This window comes from Hyperolius riggenbachi, chromosome 9, assembly GCF_040937935.1.
Source record: "Hyperolius riggenbachi isolate aHypRig1 chromosome 9, aHypRig1.pri, whole genome shotgun sequence".
Lineage (NCBI taxonomy): Eukaryota > Metazoa > Chordata > Amphibia > Anura > Hyperoliidae > Hyperolius > Hyperolius riggenbachi.
Genome location: NC_090654.1, coordinates 271,000,393 through 271,027,805, shown reverse-complemented (window position 1 = coordinate 271,027,805; position 27,413 = coordinate 271,000,393). Strand labels below are relative to the sequence as shown.

The 27,413-nt window shown below is 45.6% G+C and overlaps 1 protein-coding gene across 2 annotated transcripts in view; it reads right to left on the bottom strand.

Annotated features, from left to right (window-relative positions):
• The window catches only part of TTC8 (tetratricopeptide repeat domain 8), a 59,982-nt gene extending 45,119 nt beyond the window's left edge, over positions 1–14,863 (bottom strand). Inside the window, exons 1-4 of one of the 2 annotated variants that reach the window (XM_068254562.1) lie at positions 14,662–14,863; positions 10,200–10,226; positions 6,521–6,641; positions 3,568–3,631 (exon numbers count right to left, since the gene is read on the bottom strand). In XM_068254562.1, coding sequence (XP_068110663.1) covers positions 3,568–3,631; positions 6,521–6,641; positions 10,200–10,226; positions 14,662–14,775 — 326 coding nt within the window. In that variant the 5' untranslated portion in view covers positions 14,776–14,863. The remainder of the gene's footprint in view (positions 1–3,567; positions 3,632–6,520; positions 6,642–10,199; positions 10,227–14,661) is intronic. The other variant, XM_068254563.1, reaches the window with a different exon arrangement.
• Between the last annotated feature and the right edge of the window lie 12,550 nt (positions 14,864–27,413).

Genomic DNA, 27,413 nt, shown 5'->3' with positions numbered 1-27,413 from the left:
TTTTAAAACATTGTAATTCGGCAGCCAGCAATAGCTGGAAGCCTAATTACATCATTCCCCACCATCCACGTGGACCTGGAGGGGGAATAGTAATTAACGCTGCCAGGACTTGTGCAAGAGCAGGGTAAGCTCTATATCGGCTGTATCCTGTGCCCAAGTCTCATGGCGGCAATTTCACTGGTACTCATGCACATTTTTTTATTTTTTTTTTTTTTATTTTTTTTTTTAAGTTTAGGTGTACTTTATACTGTAAATGTCAACTTTCTGGAAAACCTAAATATCTAGATCTTATGGTACAGTATGTCAAGATAATTAGTAAAGATTAAAATAATGAAGCTGGCATTCACAAACCCGGGCTGCAGAACGGCAACCACGGAAAAAGGGTTGTGTGCGGTGGGTCCAACCACTCTGTAGATGTACGGGGGATTGAGAGGCACCCAAAATGTGTAAAAAAAGGTTTAAAACATTGGTATGGTGATAAAAATCAAGGTAAGAGCAGTTGATACTCTAGCCCCGTTCACTGCGATTCAGGCTCATTATTAAGCTGAGGAAGTTGGATTAAAGCCCATGAAACGCATTTTTTCGTGCAATACATATTTTTTAAGCATACAGGCTTAGACCTTCAATACCAGGTAAGCTGCTCTTACCTTGATTTTTATCACCATACCAATGCTTGAAAGCATTTTTGCACGTTTTGGGTGCCTCTTAATCTCCCGTGTATGTGTGGCAGAGACAGCAGTCTCTAATTTTATAGAGGGAGTGACCACATCTTAAAGTGTAGCTGAGACAAAGGGGATTAAAAGTTTTATACACACCTGCGGCTTCCTCCAGCCCCCTCAGCGCAGATCCCTCCCACATCGGCATTGAAATCCTCCTAGATGGTCCGGTAGCAGCTCCTTTCACCGAGGCCAGTTGTAGCCAGTCGGTGCAGTGCAGCCATGCGCTCTCCCCTGACATGCTCCGGCGGCTGGGAGCATTCTGTGCCTGCACGATAGTACTGCACATGTGCAGAATGTTCCCGGCAATGGGAGCGCAGCGGTGCAGGTGCACGGGGCCGGGCATGAGCAGCATGAGCTGCTACCGGACCATCTAGGAGGCTTTAGATGCCAGTGTGGGAGGGATCTGTGCAGAGGGGCCTGGAGGAAGCCCCAGATTTGTATAAAAACTTTCATTACCCTTCGTATCGGTAAACTTTAAAGAGGAGTTGTCAGCCATACTATCTCAGAAAAAAACAAAACACATATATAAGTAGATACAGTAAATACTTGCTCTTGTTACATAACATATGTATTGTACTGTATTTTTAAACCAATCCTAATTTCATTACCTCCCTTACTCTCCTCTGCCTGAGTGTGTATGCATTGCCCGCCCTTCACTATAGAAAGTGCATTGTCTTGAAAAATACTAGCCAATCAGAGAGGAACAGGGGTGTGGGAGGGGAAAACAGGAGGGAAAGAGGCTTCAGCCAATCAGGCTGCATTAGTTAGGTCTGAGGGGGAAGTAGAGAACCAAAAAAGGACAACCCAGCATGCCCTGCAACTTCCTTTTTGTGTACCAATTTTTTGTGTACCAAGTAAGAGTCATGTAAACTGGGGAATGATGATTTATCAACAAGAAAAGTAATAGTGATTTTAACTTTTGGATTGCCTGCTTAGCATCCTTATTACTTGTTTACCAGATAAAAATTAAGAATTGATTTTTGATTTTATGCCCGACAGTTACACTTTAAAGAGACCAGTCATCAGTCTGGGTGTTCCCCACACATGCTGAAAGTGGTTGCTGTATAGCAACCCTGGTTTGTGAGTACCTTTTTCTGGCTTAATTTCTACTCCACTATTATGACATACTACTAGGCTCCTCCTCTTCTTTTTGTGTGTTCCATTTTCTATCAAAGGTTACTTGACCCACACCCTGTAGAGGTATATGGCTCCCAATAGGATTGGTTGCACTCCAGAAAAAGTGTAGTGGGGGTCAACGAGGGATTATAAAACAAAAAGGGCCAGAACTACTAGTGGACCCCTGCAGGGGATGTAAAAACAGATTTAGAGGGAAGGAGGCACCCCCAAAAATTATAAAACACTTTAAAAAACAGTTTAAAGATGAACTTACCTTAAGAAATGAAAAATAACTGGGGTGAAAAAAGTATAATTTCTTAGAAAAAAAAATGGACATCAGGTTTCGTGGGAAGGAACCTGCTTCTTCCTGTCAGTGAACAGTGACTAATGGCAAGTAATCACTTGTCACAGGTGCTCAGCGCAAAATGATGGGCCAATGGGAAACATGGACATTCCTTTGTCCTTTAAGTTATAATTGACAGAGGCTTTTAGTTTCCAGAGACAAGTACGACTAGATCTAGTCGGAACTATAAGGAATCATTAAGAGGAAAATGGCAAGCTTCTGAGAGGAACTGACGGTAAGCATGGAATATTCATTTGAAGGTACATCATGTGTTTATTATAAATAATTGTATGCGGTTCAGGTTCCCTTTAAGGCAATGCTCACTGAGTGAGTTGCTGCCTGCGCAACACGTTGTCTGGTGCTTTTTCTAATAAATGTTCTCCTTTTACCCTAATTACCCTCTTGAGGTAGGGGGCGGGGGGCACCTCTTTCCTTTCTAATTTAAACTGTAAAGATAGGTTAGCTTGGTGAGATATTGTAGATTATTTTTTATAGTCTTTGAAGTCTTTAAAAGGTCTTAAACCTTTAAAAGTCTTAAACCAGGAATAAAAAAAAATAAAAAAAAAATTCAGTTTTACTTTTCTGGGGCTTCTACCATCCCCCTCCAGCCGTCCCGTGCCCTCGCAGTCACTCACAGATCCTCCGGTCCCCCGCCGCCAGTTAATCTCGTTTTCGGCGACAGGGAGTCAACGGGTTTTCTGCGCCTGCGCAGGCCTGGCCACGCGTGTCCTTCGTCATGTTCCCATCCTCAATAGTGTCCTGCACAGGCGCAGGACGCTATTGCGGACACGAATAAAAATACACGTGGACGGCTGCAGGGGGCTGGTAGAAGCCCCAGGAAAGTAAAACTGATTTTATATTCCTAGCTTAAGTGTCCCTTTAAAGCAGGCTTGTCAGCCACAAAATCAAATTCCATTTACCCACTGCTCTGTGTTTACTATGCAGCCTGCAACCTTACCCTGCACTGCAAGCATTCCAATATAATCATAAACGTGACTGCTGTAATGAATCTTATCTCTGTCAGCCTGGCTCCTTTCTGGTACATTGCCGGGGAGAGGGAAGCTTGTTATCTCCCCTCCCACATTCCTGCTCCTCACTGATTGGCTGAGAGCAGTTCAGTGTGACAAGGCTGAGATGAGAAATACACCTCACCTCTCTGTAGAAGCTGCTGAAATACAATGTATGCTGTGCTCACGTGTTTACAAGGTAGATAAAACAGTGCAGTTTATAGTAGAAAAAAAAAAAGAGAGAGAGTAAAGGATGAGATTACATTACAAGCCAGGATTGGCTTTAGTCAGAGGCAGTAAAGATGGAAAATGCCCGGAACAGTTTGATATGTGCCAATATGCAAGTTCGAAAAAGATTCTCTGACAGAAGAAGACTTCGTACCTGACGGCCGGACTGGGCCCGTCCTGCTTCTTGGCTGTTGCCTGTCTGAGGGACGTCCCGGGACCTGTGAATAATTCATTGCATTTGTTCAGTGCTGCTGTGTAAATCTGTTCAGAGATGGATTCGTGTCCTGAGCTGCCTCTGAATTATACAGCCATAAAAATTTCATAACCTCCCTGCTGGAAACCAAGCTCAGCCGATACATTTCTTGTGGCTGTACAGCAACTACAGTTGTGCTCAAAATTATTCAACCCCCACTGAAATTGAGTGTTTTGGCCAGTTTGACATTGATTTTGATCATTTCAGTCATCTTATTTACAATTAAATCAAAGAGGCACTTGTAAGTCAGACAAATCTAACATAACATTTATAATGAAATGTAGAAAGACAAAGAAAGAACAATCGAGAGCTCCCAATAGTGTATTATTGTTGATATAAGGTAATCTTCAATTTGTACAGCAGATAAGGATATACTCACAAGTCTGGGTTGCCGACCTCAGGCAACCACTCCAATCGCATATGGGGATATTAACCTCCCTGGCGGTATGATTTGTGCGGCTGCGCGGCCGGGTTTTTTTCACTTTTTTTTTTTTAGCATGTAGCTAGCCTGGCAACTATCCACAGACTTCTCTACATTTCTCGTGGCCTTTCAGCAACTATCCACAGACTTCTCTACATTTCTAGTGTCCCTACAGCAACTATCCACAGACTTCTCTACATTTCTCGTGGCCTTACAGCAACTATCCACAGACTTCTCTACATTTCTAGTGTCCCTACAGCAACTATCCACTGACTTCTCTACATGGCTCAAGGCCTTACAGCAACTATCCACAGACTTCTCTACATTTCTAGTGTCCCTACAGCAACTATCCACAGACTTCTCTACATTTCTCGTGGCCTTACAGCAACTATCCACAGACTTCTCTACATTTCTCGTGGCCTTACAGCAACTATCCACAGACTTCTCTACATTTCTCGTGGCCTTACAGCAACTATCCACAGACTTCTCTACATTTCTCGTGGCCCTACAGCAACTATCCACAGACTTCTCTACATTTCTCATGGCCTTACAGCAACTATCCACAGACCTCTACATTTCTCGTGGCCTTACAGCAACTATCCACAGACTTCTCTACATTTCTCGTGGCCTTACAGCAACTATCCACAGACTTCTCTACATTTCTCGTGGCCTTACAGCAACTATCCACAGACTTCTCTACATTTCTCGTGGCCTTACAGCAACTATCCACTGACTTCTCTACATTTCTCGTGGCCCTACAGCAACTATCCACTGACTTCTCTACATTTCTCGTGGCCTTACAGCAACTATCCACTGACTTCTCTACATTTCTCATGGCCTTACAGCAACTATCCACTGACTTCTCTACATTTCTCGTGGCCTTACAGCAACTATCCACAGACTTCTCTACATTTCTCGTGGCCTTACAGCAACTATCCACAGACTTCTCTACATTTCTCGTGGCCTTACAGCAACTATCCACTGACTTCTCTACATTTCTCGTGGCCTTACAGCAACTATCCACTGACTTCTCTACATTTCTCATGGCCTTACAGCAACTATCCACTGACTTCTCTACATTTCTCATGGCCTTACAGCAACTATCCACAGACTTCTCTACATTTCTCGTGGCCTTACAGCAACTATCCACTGACTTCTCTACATTTCTCATGGCCTTACAGCAACTATCCACAGACTTCTCTACATTTCTCGTGGCCTTACAGCAACTATCCACAGACTTCTCTACATTTCTCGTGGCCTTACAGCAACTATCCACTGACTTCTCTACATTTCTCATGGCCTTACAGCAACTATCCACAGACTTCTCTACATTTCTCGTGGCCCTACAGCAACTATCCACAGACTTCTCTACATTTCTCATGGCCTTACAGCAACTATCCACAGACCTCTACATTTCTCGTGGCCTTACAGCAACTATCCACAGACTTCTCTACATTTCTCGTGGCCTTACAGCAAATATCCACAGACTTCTCTACATTTCTCGTGGCCTTAAACCCTCTATCCACAGACCTCTACATTTCTTGTGGCCCTACAGCAACTATCCACAGACTTCTCTACATTTCTATTCTTCGGGCAGAACTAAAAATATTGATTTACCTGAAATATTCTTCATAAATATTCCACAGACAGCTATAACTGACATTTCATGCACAATCATGCAGCAAAAATCACTGTTTAGGGTGATAAAATGTTACCGCTAAATGAAGTCATTGATTTTCAGATGACTAAATTGCTGCCCCCGTGCTGTGCCACAATGCCTGCTCTGGTGCCACCTCATCACTCAGACATATCAGTGGCGACCGAAGAGAGAGGGCACACAGTGACCACATACACAGAGCCCTTCATATGCGGAAGTGATGTCATTGGTCACTTCCTGCGCGTGAAGCGTGCCACGTGGGTACTGTGTGCCTTCATTCTTAATCTTCAGTTACCGGTGAGTGAGGTCTGTGAGTAATGGAGAGCCCACCAATGCAATGCCCTAATGGGGGAGGGGGCTACTGCACATCTACTAAAAGGAGCTTAGGAGGAAAGGGAGGGGCTGGGGACTCCTCTCACTACCTACATGGGGGAGGGGGGATGGTGCTACTTATACTGGGCACCTATGGCTACCTATACAGGGGAGGATAACTCTGGATATCTATGCTGGAGGACAACTCTGGCTACATAATACCGGGTCACATCAGGCTACCTATTAGTATTGGTGGGGTTGGGGGTAGCAATATCAGTGAGTGTCATGGGTGCTATATTGCCCAGATACGCCCCTGATGGGAGTTATTGGTACTGGTAGGAATGAAGGACATGGATGGCTGATGGTGGTAGGAATGGAGGATGCTATTGTGTTGCCATGAATAAGGGCATGAGAATATTCTATGATGAAGCTGGTGGCTTGGCTTACTGGAGGACAGAACTTACGGGCCACCTGTGCAATAGAATTCTCATCCAAAGTCATTTCAGCTATTCCTTCCTGATCAATGTCAATCTCGTCCACATAGACCATCTCGGTCAGGGCTCGGGTCTTCAGACTCCAGACAGCCTGCAGCAAAGAAAATAAAAGCATCAGAACTCAGAACAACTGCCACGGTTTCATATGTTCTGTAACCAAAGCACTAGAGCCTCTGGAGTACTGGTGTATGGTTCATGAGGAAGTTGGCTGTTGGCCACGAAATGCATCAGGACGCATGCAGTGAACATACCATTAGCTGACATTGCTAATGCATATTCCTCTCACTTCAGGTGTGCAGAACACCTGAAGTGACACGAGACAAAAACACTAGAGGCACCCTGTATATCTAATATTGGGTATGTACATAGATTAAGAGTATATAGATTAGGAGTAAATAGATCTTACCTCCTTCAAGGACAAACCACAAAGGTTAGTATACATTTTATTCATGGACATAAGACAATGCATTTCAAAGGCGCTGGCCTGCTTCCTCAGGTCAATACTAAAGTGCCTTGGTAGCAGATAACATGGATGTGAAGAGTTAGCATTGGTAGAGGGAGGGTTCTGCATGAGAGTAGGGCTAGGTTAGGTCATAGTAAGCTATCGGTAAAGATTACCGATATTATGCTATGGGAATTAACTAGTACAGTATCAGTAATTTTACAGATATTCTACTAGTGGCAATCCACTGCACCCTTTCTTCTAAGCGCCTTTATTACACATACGCGTACTTCTCTAATACTTTTAGCTATAGACTCTAAACAAGCATGCTGATCAGAAATATCAGCAGGACTGCCAAGTAGATGCATGTGGCAGCCTCCATATTAACGTCCGGTTCCTTTTAAAAACCATCTCTAATTTAAGGAGGGACCTTTAAAGGACAACTGTAGTGAGAGGTATATGGAGGCTGCCATATTTATTTCCCATTAAACAATACTAGTTTCCTGGCAGCCCTGCTGGTCTATTTGGCCCAGAAACCAGCATGCAGCTAATCTTGTAATATCTGACAATAATGTCAGAAACACCTGATCTGCTGCATGCTTGTTCAGGGGCTATGGCTAAAAGTATTAGAGGCAGAGGATCAGCAGGACTGCCAGGCAACTGGTATTGCTTAAAAGGAAATAAATATGTCAGCCTCTATATCCCTCTTACTACCGTTGTCCTATAAAAGGATCACTGTCGCAAAAATTTAAAATACATGTAAACACATACAAATAAGAAGTACATTTCTTCCAGAGAAAAATTAGCCATAAATTACTTTTCTCCTATGTTGCTGTCACTTACCGTAAGTAGTAGAAATCTGACAGAACTGACAGGTTTTGGACTAGCCCATGTCCTCATGGGGGATTCTCATGGGTTTCTATATTTTCAAAAGCCCTCAGTGAATGACAGTCCAACTGCCTAAAAAGTGTGCAGCGAGCAGGGAGGCTGGCCAGCATCTTTGTGTAAATCTTTTTCAGGGAGTGTCTTTATAAAGAATAAAGGACATGCTGAGAATCCCCTATGGAGAGATGGACTAGTCGAAAACTTGTCGGTAATGTCAGATTTCTACTACTTACTGTAAGTGACAGCAACATAGGAGAAAAGTAATTTATGGCTCATTTTCCCCGGAAGAAATGTACTTCTTATTTGTATGTGTTTACATGTATTTTACATTTTCACGACAGTGGTCCTTTAACCTCCTTAGCGGTAACCCCGTGTGTGACACGGGGTAAGCCGCCGGAGGGTGCCGCTCAGGCCCTGCTGGGCCGATTTTCATAATTTTTTTTTTGCTGGACGCAGCTAGCACTTTGCTAGCTGCGCCAGCACCCCGATCGCCGTCGCCGCGCGCCCGATCGCCGCTATCCGGTGCGGCGCGCGGCCCCCCCCCCCCCCCAGACCCCTGCGCTGCCTGGCCAATCAGTGCCAGGCAGCGCCAAGGGGTGGATCGGGTCTCCCAATGACGTCCCGACGTCGCTGACGTCATCCCGCCCCGTCGCCATGGCAGGACGCCATGGCGACGGGGGAAGCCCTCCAGGAAATCCCGTTCTTTGAACGGGATTTCCTGATCGCCTATCGCCGGAGGCGATCGGCGGGGCTGGGGGGATGCCGCTGAGCAGCGGCTATCATGTAGCGAGCCCTGGGCTCGCTACATGATTTAAAAAAAAAAACAAAAAAAAAAAAAACTGCTGCGCTGCCCCCTGGCGGTATTTTTCATACCGCCAAGGGGGTTAAAGAGATCCCGAGGTGGGGTTCTGACAATGCTATCCACATACAGAGGCTGGGTCTGCTTATATTGCCCAGCCTCTGTTGGTATCCAGATCCCCCTAAGCTCCCCTGCGCTCTGCTATCCCCCATAAATCACAGCCGCGCTGTGTGGGCTGTGTTTACATCTGTACTGTCAGTCTGCGTGCTCCCCCCGCCTCCTGCATAGCTCCGGTCCCGCTCGCATCCCTTCCCTCCAATCAGCGGGGAGGGAAGGGACGCGGACGGGGACCGGAGCTATGCAGGAGGCGGGGGGAGCAGCAGACTGACAGTACAAAGGTAAACACAGCCCACACAGCGCGGCTGTGATTTATGGGGGATAGCAGAGCGCAGGGGGAACTTAGGGGGGATCTGGATAGCAACAGAGGGTGGGCAATATAAGCAGACCCAGCCTCTGTATGTGGATAGCATTGTCAGAACCCCACCTCGGGTTCTCTAACATTCCTTGTCATGCAGTAACAATGCTGTTGCTGTTATTATGACGTCAGTACACACCTGCTGCCATGGCCTCAACTGACATCTGCATAATAAGTGTCAGTCGGACTGCTGGTTGGAGTAAGTGGATTACCTGTGATCAGAGATGTCCAAGGAGATCCCTGTAATTTGAGCTGGCATGCAGATACTAAGCAACTTGGAGTAGGCCCATCAAATGCACTTCCTGCTGATTTGAACTGGCCTAATGCCAAGCTGCATACAATTTGCATTACATATGCATACAGTCTGGAAACATTAGCATCTCTTGTCAGAAAAGAGAAAAAAAAAAAAGCGTGCATCTTCTGTCTGTCAGCATTCTGTTTTATTGCAAGTGAACATAAAAACACGTGGTGCTGAGAGTTGACAATCAACATTTTCATACCTTGAACAAAAAAGGGATCCGCACCAGACCAGATTGAAGTAGAAAAAGGCTAATATATTTATTTGAAAAATCCACAGACAGTGCAATAAAATCACAGGATCAACTCACCTTGTAGCCATGTAGGCTGCTGTTCGGTGGAGGTAGGAGTGAGGGACAAAGTGGGTCTAGTGACGGCCGTTTCGTGACGCTTGGTCACGCTGCGTTCCAGTGGAGGGGGGTTAGGCACCACCACCAGGAGGGGTTTTAGGGTTAGGCAACACCAGGGGAGTTTCTAAGGGTCAGGCACACCAGGGGGGGGGGGGGAGTTCTAAGGGAAGGGGGGTTAGGGTTAGGCGCCACCACACAAGGGTTGTGTGTGAGAGTAGTTTAAGTTTAGCCATAGTATCAGTAAATATTACCGATATTTTATTATCAAAATTCACTAGTACAGTATTGTTAACCTTTTTTTCAGGCGCCCTTTATTTCATGTATGCGTCGTCGTCATCATCCTACAGCTAATGCTGGCTTACTAAATCTAAGTCTAGCTACAGCAGGTGGAGCAGCATTACCTGGGCAAGGCTCTCCGGGTCACTCTCCTGGAAAAGCATTAGAAGAAAAAGGGAAAATATTTGAGCAAGACAAACGCACAGAGAAGATGACAGTACTGGGTGTCCCAGAAGGCCTGGATTAGATGCAGGAAGGGCCTAACACAAGAGCTGATCTACAGCAGATGAGTGGCAGGACTCCTCTCCTGGACAGGAAGAGGGCCAAATGACTCTGCAGACAGTGCCAGATTCTCTCCAAGGCATTATTTATATGACCACTTCGCATCCATTACCATTATTTATACTGATGCTTACCTGCAAAGTCATTTTGTTGCAAGATCACTGCTGATAAATGCAGGAATAGCATAGTAACCCACCCCAAGGGTGATGTAGTTGGATTAATACCTGGCAACTGGCCTAAGAGGGTGGAGCATCCGGATCAGGATAGATGGATTGGGATATGTAGCTAGGTGCAGCACCGCTAAGAATTCTGATAGAACTGTGGCTTAGGGTAAAAGTGTGTACATGATAAATATGCATGAATAAGCAGAAAAAAAACTGCCACTACAACAATAATAAGTGTAGTCAGTGGCGCTTTAGGGCCCTTTTCCACTAGCAATCGCTAGCGTTCACGCTGAACGCTAGCGATTGCTGAATCACAATTACCGGCGATTCCCCGACGTTCGCGGCCGCGATTTTGCTATGATATGCACTGCATACAAAAATCGCGGCAAATATCGCTCCGCCGCGCGTTCGCGTTCCCGGCAAAAACGAATCGCGGTAGTGGAAATGACCTACCGCGATTCCTATGTTAAAAAGCAAACCGTAGCGATTGTAAAATCGCTAGCGGATTGCGTTTTTGCGATTCAGTTTGCGCTGGTGGAAAAGGGCCCTTAGTTCCAATCAGTCTCGCACTTGGGAGGCATCACTTTGAAACTCTTCCAGCTCCAACTTGTACAACCCGTTGAGATATGGGTGCACCACAAGGTGGCGGGAGAGTGTCCAATACTGGCCTTATCTATATTCCCACACATGCCGCTTTGGAGCACACCTGCGACTTGATGGGTTCTGGAAGCTGCAGAGGCTTCTACATCCAAGAGATGCTGGTAGAAACTAAGCCACGGTTGCCCACAGGCCGACTGCGGCCCTCCTTGTTAGGATGCTCTTTGTTGACTACAGCTCAGCATTTAACACCATTGTACCTAGCCAGCTGACCAACAAACTCCATGCACTAGGTCTTGCTCCCTCCATATGTACTTGGTTATTGGACTTCCTTACTAATCGCCCTCAAACTGTCAGACTAGGAAAACAGACATCCTCCACCCTTACCCTGAGCACTGGCGTGCCACAGGGCTGTGTATTAAGCCCTCTCCTCTATGCACTTTTCCCGCATGACTGCCAGCCTATCCATACCTCAAACATAATTGTTAAGTTTGCAGATGATACGACTGTCATTGGGCTTATATCAGACAATGAGGAAGCCAGACAATGAGGAAGCTGCATACAGAGAAGAAGTTAGGAACCTGACTGCATGGTGCGACATTAACAACCTGTTATTAAATACAAAGAAGACCAAAGAAATAATTTTGGACTTTAGGACCACCAAAAAGACCACTCACCTACCGCTAATGATCAATGCAGAGGCTGTGGAGAGAGTTTCCAGCTTCAAATTTTTGGGAGTCATCATCGCAGAGAACCTGTCCTGGGCTGACAATGCTTTAGCTCTAACTGGCAAAGCACAACAACGCCTCTACTTTCTGAGAAAACTAAGGAGCGCTAACCTCCCACAGAAGCTGCTGGTTAATTTCTACAGATGCACTTTAGAAAGCGTTCTGACCAATTCCATGACGGCCTGGTACAACAGCTGCACGAAGGCTACTAGAGAAGCCCTGCAGCGAGTTGTTAAAACAGCAGAAGCCATTATTGGCACTGGACTACCATCACTGGAACTTTTGTATAATACTCGCAGCGTGAGAAGGGCCAAAAACATTATCAAGGACAACACTCACCCTGGAAATGCCCTGTTTGAGCTCCTTCCATCAGGTAAACGTTTTAGATCAATCCGCACACACACAAACAGACTGAAAGACAGCTTTTTCCCATCTGCCATAAACTTGATGAACTCTGAATCCTCTCTTAAATAATTAACACTGTGTACAAATTGTTTAAATATCTGTAATACCTGGCAAATGTGTATAATTTCTTCTCTTCCTTGTTACTATCACTATGTTCCCAATATGCACCATGGGGTTGTCATGAAAAGTAATTTCGCTGTGTTACACAATGACAATAAAGTGAATTGAATTATGTGGCCCTCTAGAGCTTCCAATGTAAGAAGCCTCGTAAGCAGCCCCGGGCCGCCCATAAGGGTGAGGCAGGTTCCTCAGGTGGCACTCGTGGGGGGTGCGCCCACCTGGCCGTGGGTGGGGTGGGGGGGGGGGTTTGGAAAGCTAAGCTGGAGGGAGTAGCAGCCAGGAAGGGGGGGGGGCAGCGGGCACAGTGGCAGGAGGGGATGTTTGACCCCCCCTCACTCACCTGGGGCTCCCCCATCCACTCTCCCCCTCCAGCAATTAGTGCTGTTTAAATACATTAGGCAGCGGCTGGGAAGCATGACTCACTCACCTTACGTCTCAGCGTGCGTTCCACCAGCTCCCTGGACTTGTACTGTGCCCACGACGTCCTCCTGATCCCCTCCGGTCAGCAGCAGCGACCCCCCGCACAGCTGGCTGGTTGCCGCCAGGCAGTGGCTACTGAGCATGTGCGGCCTCGAGTCACGCATACTGATCACAATCTGTGCATGCGGCTAACGTGGAAATTGCTACTGCACATAATGCTCCAGGCTGCTGGAGCATGATCAGGGTGTGCGTGGCACGTGGCTGCACATACGCAGTAGCCTCCGCCTGGTGGCAACCAGCCAGCTTTGCAGGGGTCGCTGCTGCTGGCTGGAGGGCATTAGGAGGACTTTGTGGGCACAGTACAAGTCCAAGGGGCTGGAAGAAGCCCCCGCAGTGTTCTCCCCACAAATTATTTCCAGCCAGGTAGCTGGTACTTCTGTGCGCAACTCTGCTTACAGCGTAGAAGGAGGTAAGCTGATAACAGCTGGGTGCTCTTCAAAACTAGCCGGGTGGAGCACCCGGCTAAAAGAGCCTGGGGAGAACACTGCTCAGGTAAGTTAAAATATATGTGGAGTCGGTACAAAATTCATCTAACTCCGACTCCTCAGGTTATGAAACCACCGACTCGGACTCAAAGGACTCTATTCATAAAAAACTTGTGGCGTAAATACTCGTAGAGGTAAAATACCGCAGCGGTATTTTACACTTCTGGGTGGTCATTCAAAAAAATCTTGCCAGCTGCAATGCAAGAGCGGAGATCTCCCGCTGAAGGCTGGCGATAAGCTGTCGGAAGGAATGCGGAAACACTTCAGCCGGCAGAGTCCCTCCGTGCACTGCTCTCTCTGGGAGGTCTGTCCCATTCACTTGTATGTAATCCGCAAAATAAGAGGAAGCGGTATTTCCCGTCCACATACCGCTTCCTCTAAACTTTATGAATGGCCATTTTGTTACTTTTTTCTAGATAAATCTAGAAAAACACTGAAGAAGGCGGAAATTTCTCGCTCTACTGGGGGATTGTAGATTTTCATGTGGGAACAGCTTTTATGAATGCCCACTTTGCTAAATGGGAAAATCCGCTGTTTTGAGCGGAAAACTTGCGGTAACCTTTTATGAATAGAGCCCTCAAAGTACCCAAAATTGCTCCAACTCCACAGCCCTGCCTCTGATATACATATATATTTTTAGCCTTTAAGCTTCCCTTGAAAGGAAACCAGAGATAGGAGGATTTAAAAACTTTATACATACCTGGGGCTTCCTCCAGCCCCCTCCAGGCTGATCGTTTTCTGGCCATCCTCCGCAATTCGCCCCGGAAAGTCCTCCAGTTGGGGCCGTACTGTGCATGCGCGGACCGGCCACAATTCCTGTCGGCGCACACAGGTGCAGAATGCTCCCAGCTACCCTGCGCTGACTGACTCTGACTGAAGGACTTTCCAAGGTGAATTGTGGAGGATTCGGACAGCAATGGAGCGATCAGCCTGGAGGAGGCTGAAGGAAGCCACAGGTAAGTATACATTTTTTTTTTAAACCCAACGTCTCAGGTACACTTTAAAGGATACCCGAAGTGACATGTGACATGAAGAGATAGACATATGTATGTACACTGCCTAGCACACAATTAACTATGCTGTGTTCCTTTTTTTCTTTTTCTGCCTGAAAGAGTTAAATATCAGGTATGTAAGTGGCTGACTCAGCCCTGACTCAGACAGGAAGTGACTACAGTGTGACCATAACTGATAAGAAATGCCAACTATAAAACACTATCTCATCCTGTCACTTCGGGTATCCTTTAACACAGCCTAAACACCCTGCATTCACTTATCACACCATAGCCACCTGCTGCCCCCCCTCTGGCCGCCATGTTGGCCGTATACCTGGTCGCAGGGCTCCTTCTCCAGGATGCTGGAGCACAGCTGCACGCACTGCTGGAACTTCCTCCGCCGGAAGTAGCTGAGCGCCAGCAGCAACGGCTCCATCTCCAGCCCCATCACTACGAGACGCCGATGATCAGCAGGCCGCGTCTCCCTGGCAACGGCTCAGCTGCGGCGTCTCTCGGGGTCCTTCCTCTCAGCCGGCGGGGCTGTCCAGCGCAGTGCCTGATGGTAATGACAGGGCGCTGTGTGCTTGTTGAGTGGAGTTGACTGTCACCAGCCGCGTGTATACCCCGCAACGCCAGCGAGAGGCGGAGAGGAGAGGGAAGAGTCACCATTCGTGACAGGACGTGACTGGGGCACCTCAGAGCATCTCCCCGCACTACAGAGATGCAATGTACCACCTGGGGGAGGGGCCTGAGCAGCTGATCCCCACAGAAGAACTACACTGTACCACCTAGGGGAGGGGCCTGAGCAGCTGATCCTCACAGAACTACACTGTACCACCTGGGGGAGGGACCTGAGCAGCTGATCCTCATAGTACCAATTGGCCAATGTCCCGACAGTTGCTGTCTATGAACCTTCTTGCATTGTGGGAAATAACAGCTGCTTCCAACTGCCAAGCAAGCAGTATCTCCCACTGTGGATTGAATTCTTAGTAAAGAAACATTCCGCAGAGATCATCTGACAGGACTAAATCACCTGTGATTAATTTAAGAATGTAAATCGGGCTAAGAAAATATTTTTTAATGGGCAAACACTGAGTAAATCATTTATAAATTAATATTGTAAAATATAAGCAATTGTATTCACTACAGCGGGAGGGGCCTGTGTAGCTCATCCTCACAGAGATACAAGCACCACCTTTGGGAGGAGCTTAGCAGCTCATACTCACAAAGATGAAAGTACCACCTGTAAAAAGAGGCCTGTTCAACTGATGCTCATAGAGATACAATGTTCCACCTGGGGGAGGGGCTTGAGCATCTGATTGTTACAGGTACAATGTTTCACTGATAAAAAGAACCATAGCAGCTGATCCTCGCAGATCAATACAATGTGTCACATTTTGGGAGGGGCCTGAGCAACTGATGCTCAGATTTATACAATGTATCTTAAAAATGCTCAGATTAATATAATGTATCACCACTTGTGGGAGGGGCCTGAGCAGCTGATCCTGACCTGCATGAACACGTTGGGGCTAGCATTAAATCTCTGTTAAAATTGAGCATTAAAGAGGAACTCCAGTGAACATTTTACTGTTGGCAGGTGATGTAGCTGCTGCATGGTTTTTGGCAGTTGGAAACAGCTATTTTCCACAATGCAGAAAGGTTCACAGACAGGAAACTGACAAAAGTTTGAACTTTTCTTTTGGGAGGGGTTACTTATGGGAGGGGTTTCACCACAATATCAGTCATACAGCGCCCCTGATGGTCTGTTTGTGAAAAGGAATAGATTTCTCATGTAAAAGGGGGTATCAGCTACTGATTGGGATAAAGTTAAATTTTTGGTCAGAGTTTCTCATTAAAGAGACTCTGTAACAAAAATTGCATCCTGTTTTTTATCATCCTACAAGTTCCAAAAGCTATTCTAATGTGTTCTGGCTTACTGCAGCATGTTTTACTATCACCATCTCTGTAATAAATCAACTTATCTCTCTCTTGTCAGACTTGTCAGCCTGTGTCTGGAAGGCTGCCAAGTTCTTCAGTGTTGTGGTTCTGTGATGCATCTTCCCCCTCCAGGCCCCTCTCTGCACACTGCCTGTGTATTATTTAGATTAGTGCAGCTTCTCTCTGCTCTTTTATCTTTTACAAGCTGGATAAATCCTCCTCTGAGCTGGCTGGGCTTTCACATACTGAGGAATTACATACAGGCAGAGCTGTCTGCACTCTGCAGGAAGAAACAGCCTGACACTTCAGTGGAAGATAGCTGCGGGGGGTGGCCATTTTGTTTGTTTATAAACAAACTTTTTAAAACTGTTTTTAACCACTTTTAATTGTGACAGAGGGGAATAGGAGATGTCCTCTAATGTACTGGTATGTTTACTTTTGTGCGATTTTAACAATACAGATTCTCTTTAAGTCAGCCTTACAGTTCACATCTAAAAAGAGCAAAATACTAGTGATTATCGCTAGCGTTTTGCATGAGTGATTTTACCGCGATTAGCACGGTAAAATCACTGGACACTTCTGCGATTCAGAGCGATCGTGGTCATCACTTTATTAAGCACTGTACCGCGATCGCTCCAGAATCGCGGCAAAATGCTGCAAGGAACATGTTTTGCGATTAATCCTAACCGCAAAATGCCCTCGATCGGCGCCAATCGCGGCAGTGAGAACACTGCCATAGGGTAATATAGCACTAGCGCTTTAAAAAAAATGTTTTCTTTATTTGGATAAAAGAGCTCTAAGGGGACAAACTTCCTCTGGATAGCGTTCAGGCAGAAGAAGTCTAATATCAACAAGCCAGACTGCAAAAACAGAGGAAGAGACTGCAACCAGCAAAACCGACTGCTAGCAATAAGAATGGAGCCAGCCTGCCTTTAATAGAACAATAGGCTGCTATCAAAAACAATAAAGAGAGACTGCAATCAACAGAGCAAGAGACTACTATCAACAAGAATGAAGCCAGAAAGCAAGAGGTTGCTATTAACAAGAATTGAGCTCCAACTGCAATCAAGCAAGAGACTGCTTTCAACAAGAATGGAGCCACACTGAAATTATCAGAGCGAAAAATTGCTATCAATAAGAATGGAGCCATATCACATTCAATAGAGCAAGAGGCTGCTATCAATGTGAATGGAGCCAGACTGCAATCAATAGATCAAGTGGTTGCTATTGGGCAGAATTGAGCCAAACTGCAATTAAGAGAGTAAGAGGCTGCTATGAACAAGAATAAAGTCAGAGTCAATTAACAGAACAAGAGGTTGCAAACAACAAGAGTGTAGCCAGACTGCAGTCAGCAGAGCAAGATATTGCTTTCAGTAAGAATGGAGTCAGGCTGCAGGCAACAGATCCAGAGATTACTATCAACAAAAATTGAGCCGGACTGCCATCAACAGAGCAAGATACTACTTACAAGAAGAATGGATCCAGACTGCAAGTGGCAGATCCACAAGGAAATGCCAGAGAAGAAAACTAAAGCTTTATAGCAAGTTACAGATGGAAAGATATTATAGCAAACTGTTTTATTGAATATTTATTTTACTTACTTTCTGTTAACACCCTTAGGTCTCAGGAGACCTCTGTACACATCAAATGGAGTGAGGGTGCTCCAGTATCCTGGCAATCAGATAGAACCGTTAATCTCGGAAAATTGGGCACCCGCTATCGGTGGAAGTTTGGCTGCCGCCATAGGAACCCATTGAATTATCACTAAGGAGGGGACATTTCTTCTCCTTGATGATCCTTCGAAGGGGCGCCTGTGGCACTGCCTGAAATGAATGTGTGTTTTTGCTGATTTTTTTTTTAATGTAGCAGCGGGGACAATTAGGTTAGACATGGGGAGGGAGGGTTAAGGTTATCCGTGGGGTGTGGATGGTTAACGAGAACCCGAGGTGGATCTTTGGGGGCAGATGGGACACTCATGTTCTCTGCCTAATGACATGGCTCTGTGTCCCCCAACCGCCACTCTCTGCCCCCCCATCGCCGCACTAACTCAGAGGTAAACACAGGGAGAGGGATTCTCTGTTCAAAACGTCCGCCAGGGGCGTTCCTGCAGGGTTTCCTGAGCTGCCATTGGGCAGCTCCCTCTCCCTGGCTGCGCCCCCTGCCACTCCCTGCACACTGTGAGAGACACACAGTCTCTCAGTGCAGCGTCGTGACCTACAGATCACAAATGTGAAAGTGGGCCATTGCGACCCTCCGGAGCAGCAGGGAGTGGCGTTTTTTGCGGCTACCTGATCCGCTCAGCCCCGCAGATCAGGTAGCCTACTTTTTTTTTTTTTTTTTAGCCCACCTCAGGCTCTCTTTAAGGTTAGCTGTTCGGGTGGGTGGTTAAGGTTAGGCATCGGTAGTGGGAGGGTCCAGTGTGAGAATAGGCTTAGGTTTAATTGTAGTGAAATATCGGTATCTAATACCAATATTTTACTTTAGTTTTCTCCACTTCAATAGAATATCGGTAAATTTACACATCTCCGGCCTGCCAGTCAGTGTAGCACAACAGTACGGATATCTTTCTCTCTCTCTGTCTGTCCCACATCTCGGGCCTGCCAATCAGCGTGACACTGTCTCTCCCTGTCATTCTCTCTCTATGTCTCTCTCTCTGTCAGTATCTGTCAATCGCTCTCTCTTTGTCTCTCTCTCTCTCTCTCTGTCAGTCTCTCTCTATGTCTCTCTCTCTCTGTCAGTATCTGTCAATCGCTCTCTCTTTGTTTCTCTCTCTCTGTCAGTCTCTCTCTCTCTGTCAGTCTCTGTCAATCGATCTTTCTATGTCTCTCTCTCTGTCAGTCTCTCTCTCTGTCAGTCTCTCTCTCTCTGTCAGTCTCTGTCAATCGCTTTCTCTTTGTCTCTCTCTCTGTCAGTCTCTCTCTCTCTATGTCTCTCTCTCTCTCTCTGTCAGTCTCTCTCAATCGCTCTCTCTTTGTCTCTCTCTCTCTGCCAGTCTCTTTTAATTGCTCTCTTTGTCTCTCTCTCTCTCTCTCTCCCACACTGCAGCCTGCCAGTCAGTGTCAGTGTGACATAACAGTGCAGATCTTTCTCTCTATCAGTCACTCAGTCAGTCTCTCTATCAGTCCCTCTCTCTCCCTCCGAGTCCCACACTGCAGTTTGCCAGTCAGTGTCAGAGTGGCATTAAAGTGTGGGCATCTTTCTCTCTGTCAATCTATCTCTCTCTCTCCCTCCCACGCTTCAGCCTGCCAGTCAGTGTCAGTGTGTGACATAACAGTGCTGGTCTCTCTGTCTCTGTCCCTGGCTGCTAATGGGATGTGATGGATTGTTCAGCTGCAGATATGACGATCCCCCGGATTAAATGCTTACGCCTGTCACTCAGGCTCAGCCTCCCTGCTTGTATTAAAGGGTCACTCACGTTATTTCCTTCTGTCTTACGCTGTTACAGATAAAACACAAAGATGGTCTGTAAAGTGGACCTGTCCTGCCACAAACTGTGCATGATCCAAAAATAGCACAGGGAAAAAAGTGCAAGAATTAAGCGATTTACACACCCTACATTTTTTTTTCTCCCAAAACAATCATCTGTGATCATTCCAGGTGATAATCTAGAGTGAGTATAGGGGCCCCTGATGATGCCGGCCTTCCCTTCAGAGATGGGGCCACCTAGAGAAATCCTTACCTGTCCCTGGTGGTGTCCCTGTAGCGAGATACTCCTCCCCCCTTTCCATAGGACAGAACGGGCTGCCCAGCAAATGACAACTTTTCTCTAAAATGATCAATCCAAAACTATCACCTGAAATGATCAGGAATTATTGTTTTGGGTGACAGTTAAGTAAGGTGTGCAGGCTGATTACTGCAGATACTACCTGTGAGGTTACATGGGGGAGGGGCTAAATCAGGGATAGATTACGATGTATTAGGGCCCTAGGCAAGGTAGTAGATTTGGGGCCCCCGTATGTTCTTTTTGGTAAGCTGAAGTGGAGAGAGGTCAGAGAGGGTGGGCCCCTTGACACCAACTAGGCCCCAGGAACCTGCCTAGGTTTTCTGGTGAATGATCCAGCTGTGGGCTAAATGCCTTTCTCGCAGATGGGTATGTGCTCTGCAGATATCCTCCTGACAAACTCCCCCCCCCCCCCGCCACACTCTGTATATCATCAGCGCATTACGCTTCCTGCAGAAGGATTCTTTGCCAGAAATGTATGCTTTTCATCTATAGACCAAGCTTATTTCTTCCAATCCCTCCATGCCATGCAAAATACCATTTCTGTCACCAAAAAACCTAACATAAACTTCACAAAGTTAAAGGAGAACTGTAGTGAGAGGTATATGGAGGCAGCCATCTTTATTTCCTTTTAAGCAATACCAGTTGCCTGGCAGACCTGCTGGTCTATTTGGCTGCAGTAGTGGCTGAATCACACCAGAAACAAGCATGCAACTAATCTTGTCAGATCTGTCAAATTTGTCAGAAACAACTGATCTCCTGCATGCTTGTTCAGGGGCTATGGCTAAAGTATTAGAGGCAAAGGATCAGCAGGGCTGCCAGGCAACTGGAATTGCTTAAAAGGAAATAAAGATGGCAGCCTCCATATACCTCTCACTACAGTTCTCCTTTAAGGAGGAGCATTTCGACTTGACCAGGTGTGCTCCACTTAGAGCCAGTTTGGAAGCCCTGGGCGATTGCCCTGTTTGCCCAATAGACTGTCCAGCCCTGCATACACCTTAAAGTGGACCTGAACTTAGAACTTCCTCTCTGCTCTAAAAGAAAGGAAATAGCAAAATAACCTTTAAAGAAAACATTTCTTTGTTACAGCTGATACAAATCCTGCAATAAGGCCTAGTGCACACCGAGCGCTTTTGGTAGCGCACCAGTGCACACCAGAGCGGTAGGCGTTTTGCAGAAACGCATATTCCCGGGCTGCAGCATTTTTTGGATTTCGGCGGCATTTCTGCCTCCAATGTTAAGTATAGGAAAAACGCAAAACACTTGATAAAACGCCAGATCAGAGCGGTTTTCCAGGCGTTTTTGTTACAGTAGCTGTTCAGTAACAGCTTTACTGTAACAAGATCTGTATTCTGCTACACAAAAAAACGCTACACAAAACTGCAAAACGCTTCATAATAATAAGAAAAAAAGCTTCAAAAGCCGCTAGCGTTTTGCGGATCTGCTAGCGGTTTTTGGTGTGCACTAGGCCTTTTAAATCTGCAGTTTGTATAATTCCTGCTTTTTCATGGAAGTAGACATAGGGTTAACATTCTGTGGTTACAGATTAGTTGCTCTACTGAGGCAGCCAGCTGGCACAGCTGAGGGATCAAATTATAGTTGTGATTACTCGAAGATGAGGGGGAATTAGACAGGCTAAACTCTCTAAATACATACAGGATGCATTTCTCGATGTTTTCCTTGTGTCCTGTGCAAGAGTTCAGGTCCACTTTAAAGAGAAAGTATGACCAGGAACTGAACCTTATCCCAATCAGTAGCTGATACTCCCTTTCCCGTGAGAAATCTATTCCTTTTCACAAACGGATCATCAGGGGGCTCTGTATGGCTGATTTCGTGGTGAAACCCCTCCCACAGGAAACAGTGAGGACCATGGTCCTGACAGTTTCCTGTCTGTGAACTTTGTTGCATTATGGGAATTAGCTGTTTACGGCTGTTTTCAACTGCCAAAAAACCAAGCACCAGCTACTTCCACTGACATCACCTGCCAGCAGTAAAAATGTCACCATGTGATAAATGTCAGAATGAAAATCAGGGAGAGGAAAGATTTTACAATAGGTAAACACTAAATCATGTATACATAATTATAATTATTGGAATTGCCATTAATCAAAGGAAAAAAATGTGGCTTTCTCCATATTTCTCTCACTACAGGATTAAAAGCAATCCCAAAGTGATTTTCAAAAACTGAAGTGGCCACTGGGTAGCGCCAGTCACTCGCTCAAGTCAATGTCCCCTACCACTTTCACCTTGCCATTTATAAGGCAATCACCTTGTGTTTATATGCCGCAGACCACACCCCTTGCATGGCACTCTGCCAATCAGTAGGTGCAGCCGCGCAGGTGCGGTCTGTATTTGGGAGGAGCAGATGTGGAATTGTGGGGCATACATTCTGGAAAACAACAACAACAAACAGTCCACCTCATTTCTTGGGAACCACGTTTGCATTGCTAGGGACCTGTTTACTGCAGCAGTAAACTAAGACATTATTTTGTTCACAAAACCTTCCCAATCAAACCAGCAGGTGGCACTACAAACATGGAATTTGTTACTTTTTATTATTATTACTTTTCTTGTGCTCCTAGTATATCCAAATATATGCATATTCAAATATGCTAACGAAAAACAAAACTGTATCTGAATGGTGGCAGATGCGGCACGCTCTGCCAGGTGAATTAGATTTACCGTCTGTGTACCTTTGCCGCCGTCCGTACGCAGAACCCGGAACCATAGTAACTATTTTTCTGTAGACAATGGCGCTTTTTGTGAGGACGTAAAAAAGCAGCGTTGAAAAGCGCTATTGTTGAGGAGGATGTTTTTGTGCCTCCAGAGATTCCTCCCTACAAGTGTTTTCTGTTCAGCTCATTCCACCTCTTATTTTCTTGTGCTCCCACTTGATTTCTCTCCTATGATGCATTAAACTGAGTGTAAGAATAACAGCGGTAAAACGTTCATTTTCGCCGGTAATGCAGTAATAAGTATGTCTGTCATGTCCTCAATGCGCGCTAGTCAATTCCTGATTATTCAGTTCGCTCTATCCGCGATCGCGTGCCTCCTGGTGCGTTAAATGTTATCATCCTTGCTTCGTATGCGGTCTTCCCACTGAAGCGAAGACGGGCTCTGTGCTCACAACACAGCCGTTAACCCTTGCTGCACTTCCCAAGATCATCCTTTCTCCGACAGGCAGTGGTCTGTGCTTAAAGTAAGCCCTTCAGGAGAGCTGTATGGAGTCTGCCATTGCTGATCACCCTGCAAGTACGGTATGTTGTGGTTGCAAAAAAGAAAAAAATAGATTGCGGTTATGGTCTGAAGGAAAAGAATATGTCAAGCAGGAATAACTATTGCTGTACAAAAGAAGGGGCCTTCAATACCTTTAATCACAGGGCCGGATTTACCATAAGGCACTGTAGACATGCCTACAGGCGCCTGATGGTGGAAAGGTGGCTTACTCTTATCCTCCTGCCTCCCGCCCTCCCTATGCAGAGTCCTGAGCAGAGTGTTAATGAGAGATTACTCACCCGGCTCTCGGTTTTCCACAGATGAGTTCTCCCTTCAGTTGTGGCCAACTTAATATTGAGGGTACCACTGGCTAGCTAATACTAAAGGGCACCTGTAGCTACCTATGATGGGCAAGGGATGTAAGGGTGAAGTGATAGCTGGGGCAGCCAGCACACTTGTGGTGCAGTTTGGTGGGGGTTTGTAGGTTCATGGAGGGCAAAGTCTAAGGTGCCAGAACATCTGTGCCCTGTGATGTAAATCTGGGCCAGGCTCCTGTGATGTAAATCCGGGCCTGTTTAATCATCAACACAGTGCCCTGTTTTAACTTGTTTGCCTTGACGTTTTAAAGAAAATATACATCAAAGCACTTAATGTACAACTGAAGTGTGTGGAATATGGAGGCTGCCATATTTATTTCCTTTTAAAGGGAAGGCAAAAATCTGCTTACCTGGGGCTTCCTCCAGCCCCTGGCAGCTGTCCTGTGCCCTCGCCGCAGCTCCATTCCTAGCCGGTGGCCCGGGGTCCCTTCCAGTACAAAATGCCTTCTGCGCTTTAGCGTGCGGCTCATAGAGTCACGTTGATGTCCTCTGGACTGTATTGCAGTACAGTCGGGGTGACATCAGTGCGACTCTGTGAGCCGCACGCTGAAACGCAAGTTGATGTCGACCTGGCGAGGTTGGCATCTGCACTAGAGGGGACCAGGAGCCACCGGAGCTGCGGTAAGGGCAGAGATCAGCTGCCAGGGGCTGCAGGAAGCCCCAAGGTAAGTAGATTTTTGCTTTTTAATCATTTTAATTTAGCACAGCAATGCGTTTCGCAGGTCTGAGGCTGAGCCTGCTTCATCAAGCCAATAAAAGTGCCAAATGACTGGATAGATACAGCATAGGGAGGCGCTTAGGCAGATGAGATTAAGGGAGGAAATGACATCAGGATTGGTTTCAAAATAGCCACATTTAAAAAGGGAAATGCTAAGAAGAATTTTCTCATTTTTTAAATGTAGAAAAATCACTAAAATAGAAAAATGGACAGTGCAATACATATGTTAAGTAAGTAGTGCAAGTATTTATCTACTTATATACAGTATGTGTTTTTTTTTTTTCTGAGATAGTATGGCTCCTCTCAAAGGCGAGAGAGGCTCGAGCCTCAGGGCGCAGTGTAGGAGGTGGGCACAACTCACTCAGCTATCATTCCCCTATTGTGTTTGAAGCAGAGAGAAATAAGAAAAGGGGATACATGACAGTGACTGCAAGCCAGATAACTAGAGATGAAGGTGTTGGGGGCCCTGGGGCACCTCTTAGTTTAATAGCAATCAGTGTGTGACGGCTGGGGTGGAGGGATGGAGGGGCACTTTGGTGTCTCAGCCTTGGGTGCTGGAGGACCTTGTCCTGACTCTGGCTCCTCTTTAAAGGGACTCCGAGCAGTGCAGAAACTATAGAAAGATGCATATCATTTTAAAGCTCTCTTTCTCCTCTTTCCAATGATATATAAACCACCGCTCTACGCCTTTTAGTTTTCGCTATTTTCGCGATTGAAATTGCTGCTGCCGCGATTTCAATCACGAAAATAGAGAAAACTAGGTTTCAATAATTTTTATTAAAGGATTTTCAATTTTTTTTACAGTCATATTAACAATGACATTTGTGCTGAGTTGTTAACTGAACATACATGAGTATATATAGGTATGCATAAGTATACAGCATATAAAATAACAATATGAAGAAAAAGAACAGTTTGCATGGAAGTATAAGTCATACCATCAACAATGCTTGATCAAGGTGTTATAATCAAGGTTATAATCAGGGTTAAAAAACAAAACAAAAACAAAGTTGTGAGTCGCTTATCTGCAACCAATGACAGCATAAAAACTTTATTCAAATGGTATAATTCCTCAGTGGTTGCTTGATAATTTCCTAAAATAGAGAAAACTAAAAGGCGTAGGGTGACGATTTAGGTGTCGCCAGAAAGAGGAGAAAGAGAGCTTTAAAATGATATCCATCTTTCCATAGTTACTTGTATTACACAGGGCGACACTTTCCCCAGTGTCAGCAGCTCCATTCAGCAGAATGAAGCTGCTGACTTTAGGAAAAAGTCGCCCTGTGTAATACAAGTAACTATGGAAAGATGGATATCATTTTAAAGCTCTCTGTCTCCTCTTTCTGGCGACACCTAAATCGTCGCCCTACGCCTTTTAGTTTTCTCTATTTTCGCGATTGAAATCGCGGCCGCGGCAATTTCAATCACGAAAATAGCGAAAACTAAAAGGTGTAGGGCGGCAGTTTATATATCATTGGAAAGAGGAGAAAGAGAGCTTTAAAATGATGTGCATCTTTCCATAGTTTCTGCACTGCTCGGAGTCCCTTTAAAGCAGTAGGATCAGCCATACTATGCCAGGGAAAAAAACACATATATAAGTAGATCAATACTTGATCTACTTACATAACACATGTATTATACTGTCCACGTTTTGATTTCAGTGAATGTTATATAGTAAATTACGAGAATTCTGTTCCTGGTGGGGGCCATGTCTTTTGCCCACAGTTAAGGCTAACTAGTGATGTCATTTCTGCCCTTTACTTTTTTTCTTGTCTTCTCCAATCGCTGAGTCACCTCAGCCTTGCTTGTAAACACAAGTGAGTAGGGGATTAGGTTTCAGATAAGGAGCTGGCAGGGAAATAAAGGGAAGAGGAGGAATAGATTATAGATAAAAAGAACATGCAATTCTTTGGCACGACTACTAAAGGGCCAGTGTTCCTTAAGTATGTGATAACTCCAAATCATAACAGCAGAAAAAGTTTTGAAAGTTTTGAATGCAGGATTAGCATCTTTATCACTTAATACACTCAGACCAGTTGCTGTTGAAATTAGATTTTTATGGTGACGATACCGCTTTAAGAAGGCAAATTATACTCGGCATTGCTTTTTAGTAAGAGGGCTTTTCAACCACTTTTAGCCCCTTATGCTTAACGTGGATACGAGGTGAACTTTTACACATTGCATAATTGTGTTCCTTTCCTATTGTTTATAGGGCATTCCTCAAGCCAAATACTTTTTTGTTTTTGTTTTAATACTCTTATTCCCTATAAACTAGAAAAGCCACACCCACAGCTTTTCAGAGAGCCTTGGCAGTAGCAAGGGCTCATGAGAGCTCAGTCTGGGCAGGAGGAGGGGGAGGCCGTTCCTAGTCATTGATTTCAGAGGCAGAGGGGACGAGGGAAAAGGAGAGGGGATTAGGCTGATGGCTCAAGATACAGATAAGCCTGCCTCTATGTAATGTTTACAAACAACATGGCTGCCCTCATTGTATCACAGGAATAAATAATCATATTCTATTGTTTGTATCCAGATTTGCTGTGTAAACCATCTAAACTTTAGATAAGATATATAGACAAGTTACTTGTTATAGTAAGTTTTTCATCTCGGATCCGCTTTAACTAGTGTTTCTTGGTCAACATGACGTTTCTGGTCACACTGTTTCTCCAAAACATTGAATGACTTTAATGACTTCCGCTGGACCCCTGGGCCCTCTCACAGTTATACTCTCTGCCCTCCCAGGTTGTCATCATCTGCCTACGTAGAGAGCCAGGCTTGTATAAAGAGCCATTGCCGCAGCTGAGATTAGCAGCCATCTGTCACTTCTCTGTGGCTGCTCTGCTGATCACTCAATGTCAGTCACCATACAATCCACAGACACATGGCTAAATGGCCACTCTGCCCTCCCATCGATCCTCCGAGAGCTCTATATCAATTTACATCCCTGCGGGAATCCTTGCTGCTGCTGGCGGAGGTATTAAGGGATCAGGAGGGGGAAGGGTCCTTACTAAGCGCCATCAGTGCGCCTTATAGATGACAAGCGGTCATTTCATGGGAAGCTATTATACAGCCACAGATCTGTATTAAGCACTTGATAGCTCAGTGAAAAGGCTGTCCAAAAA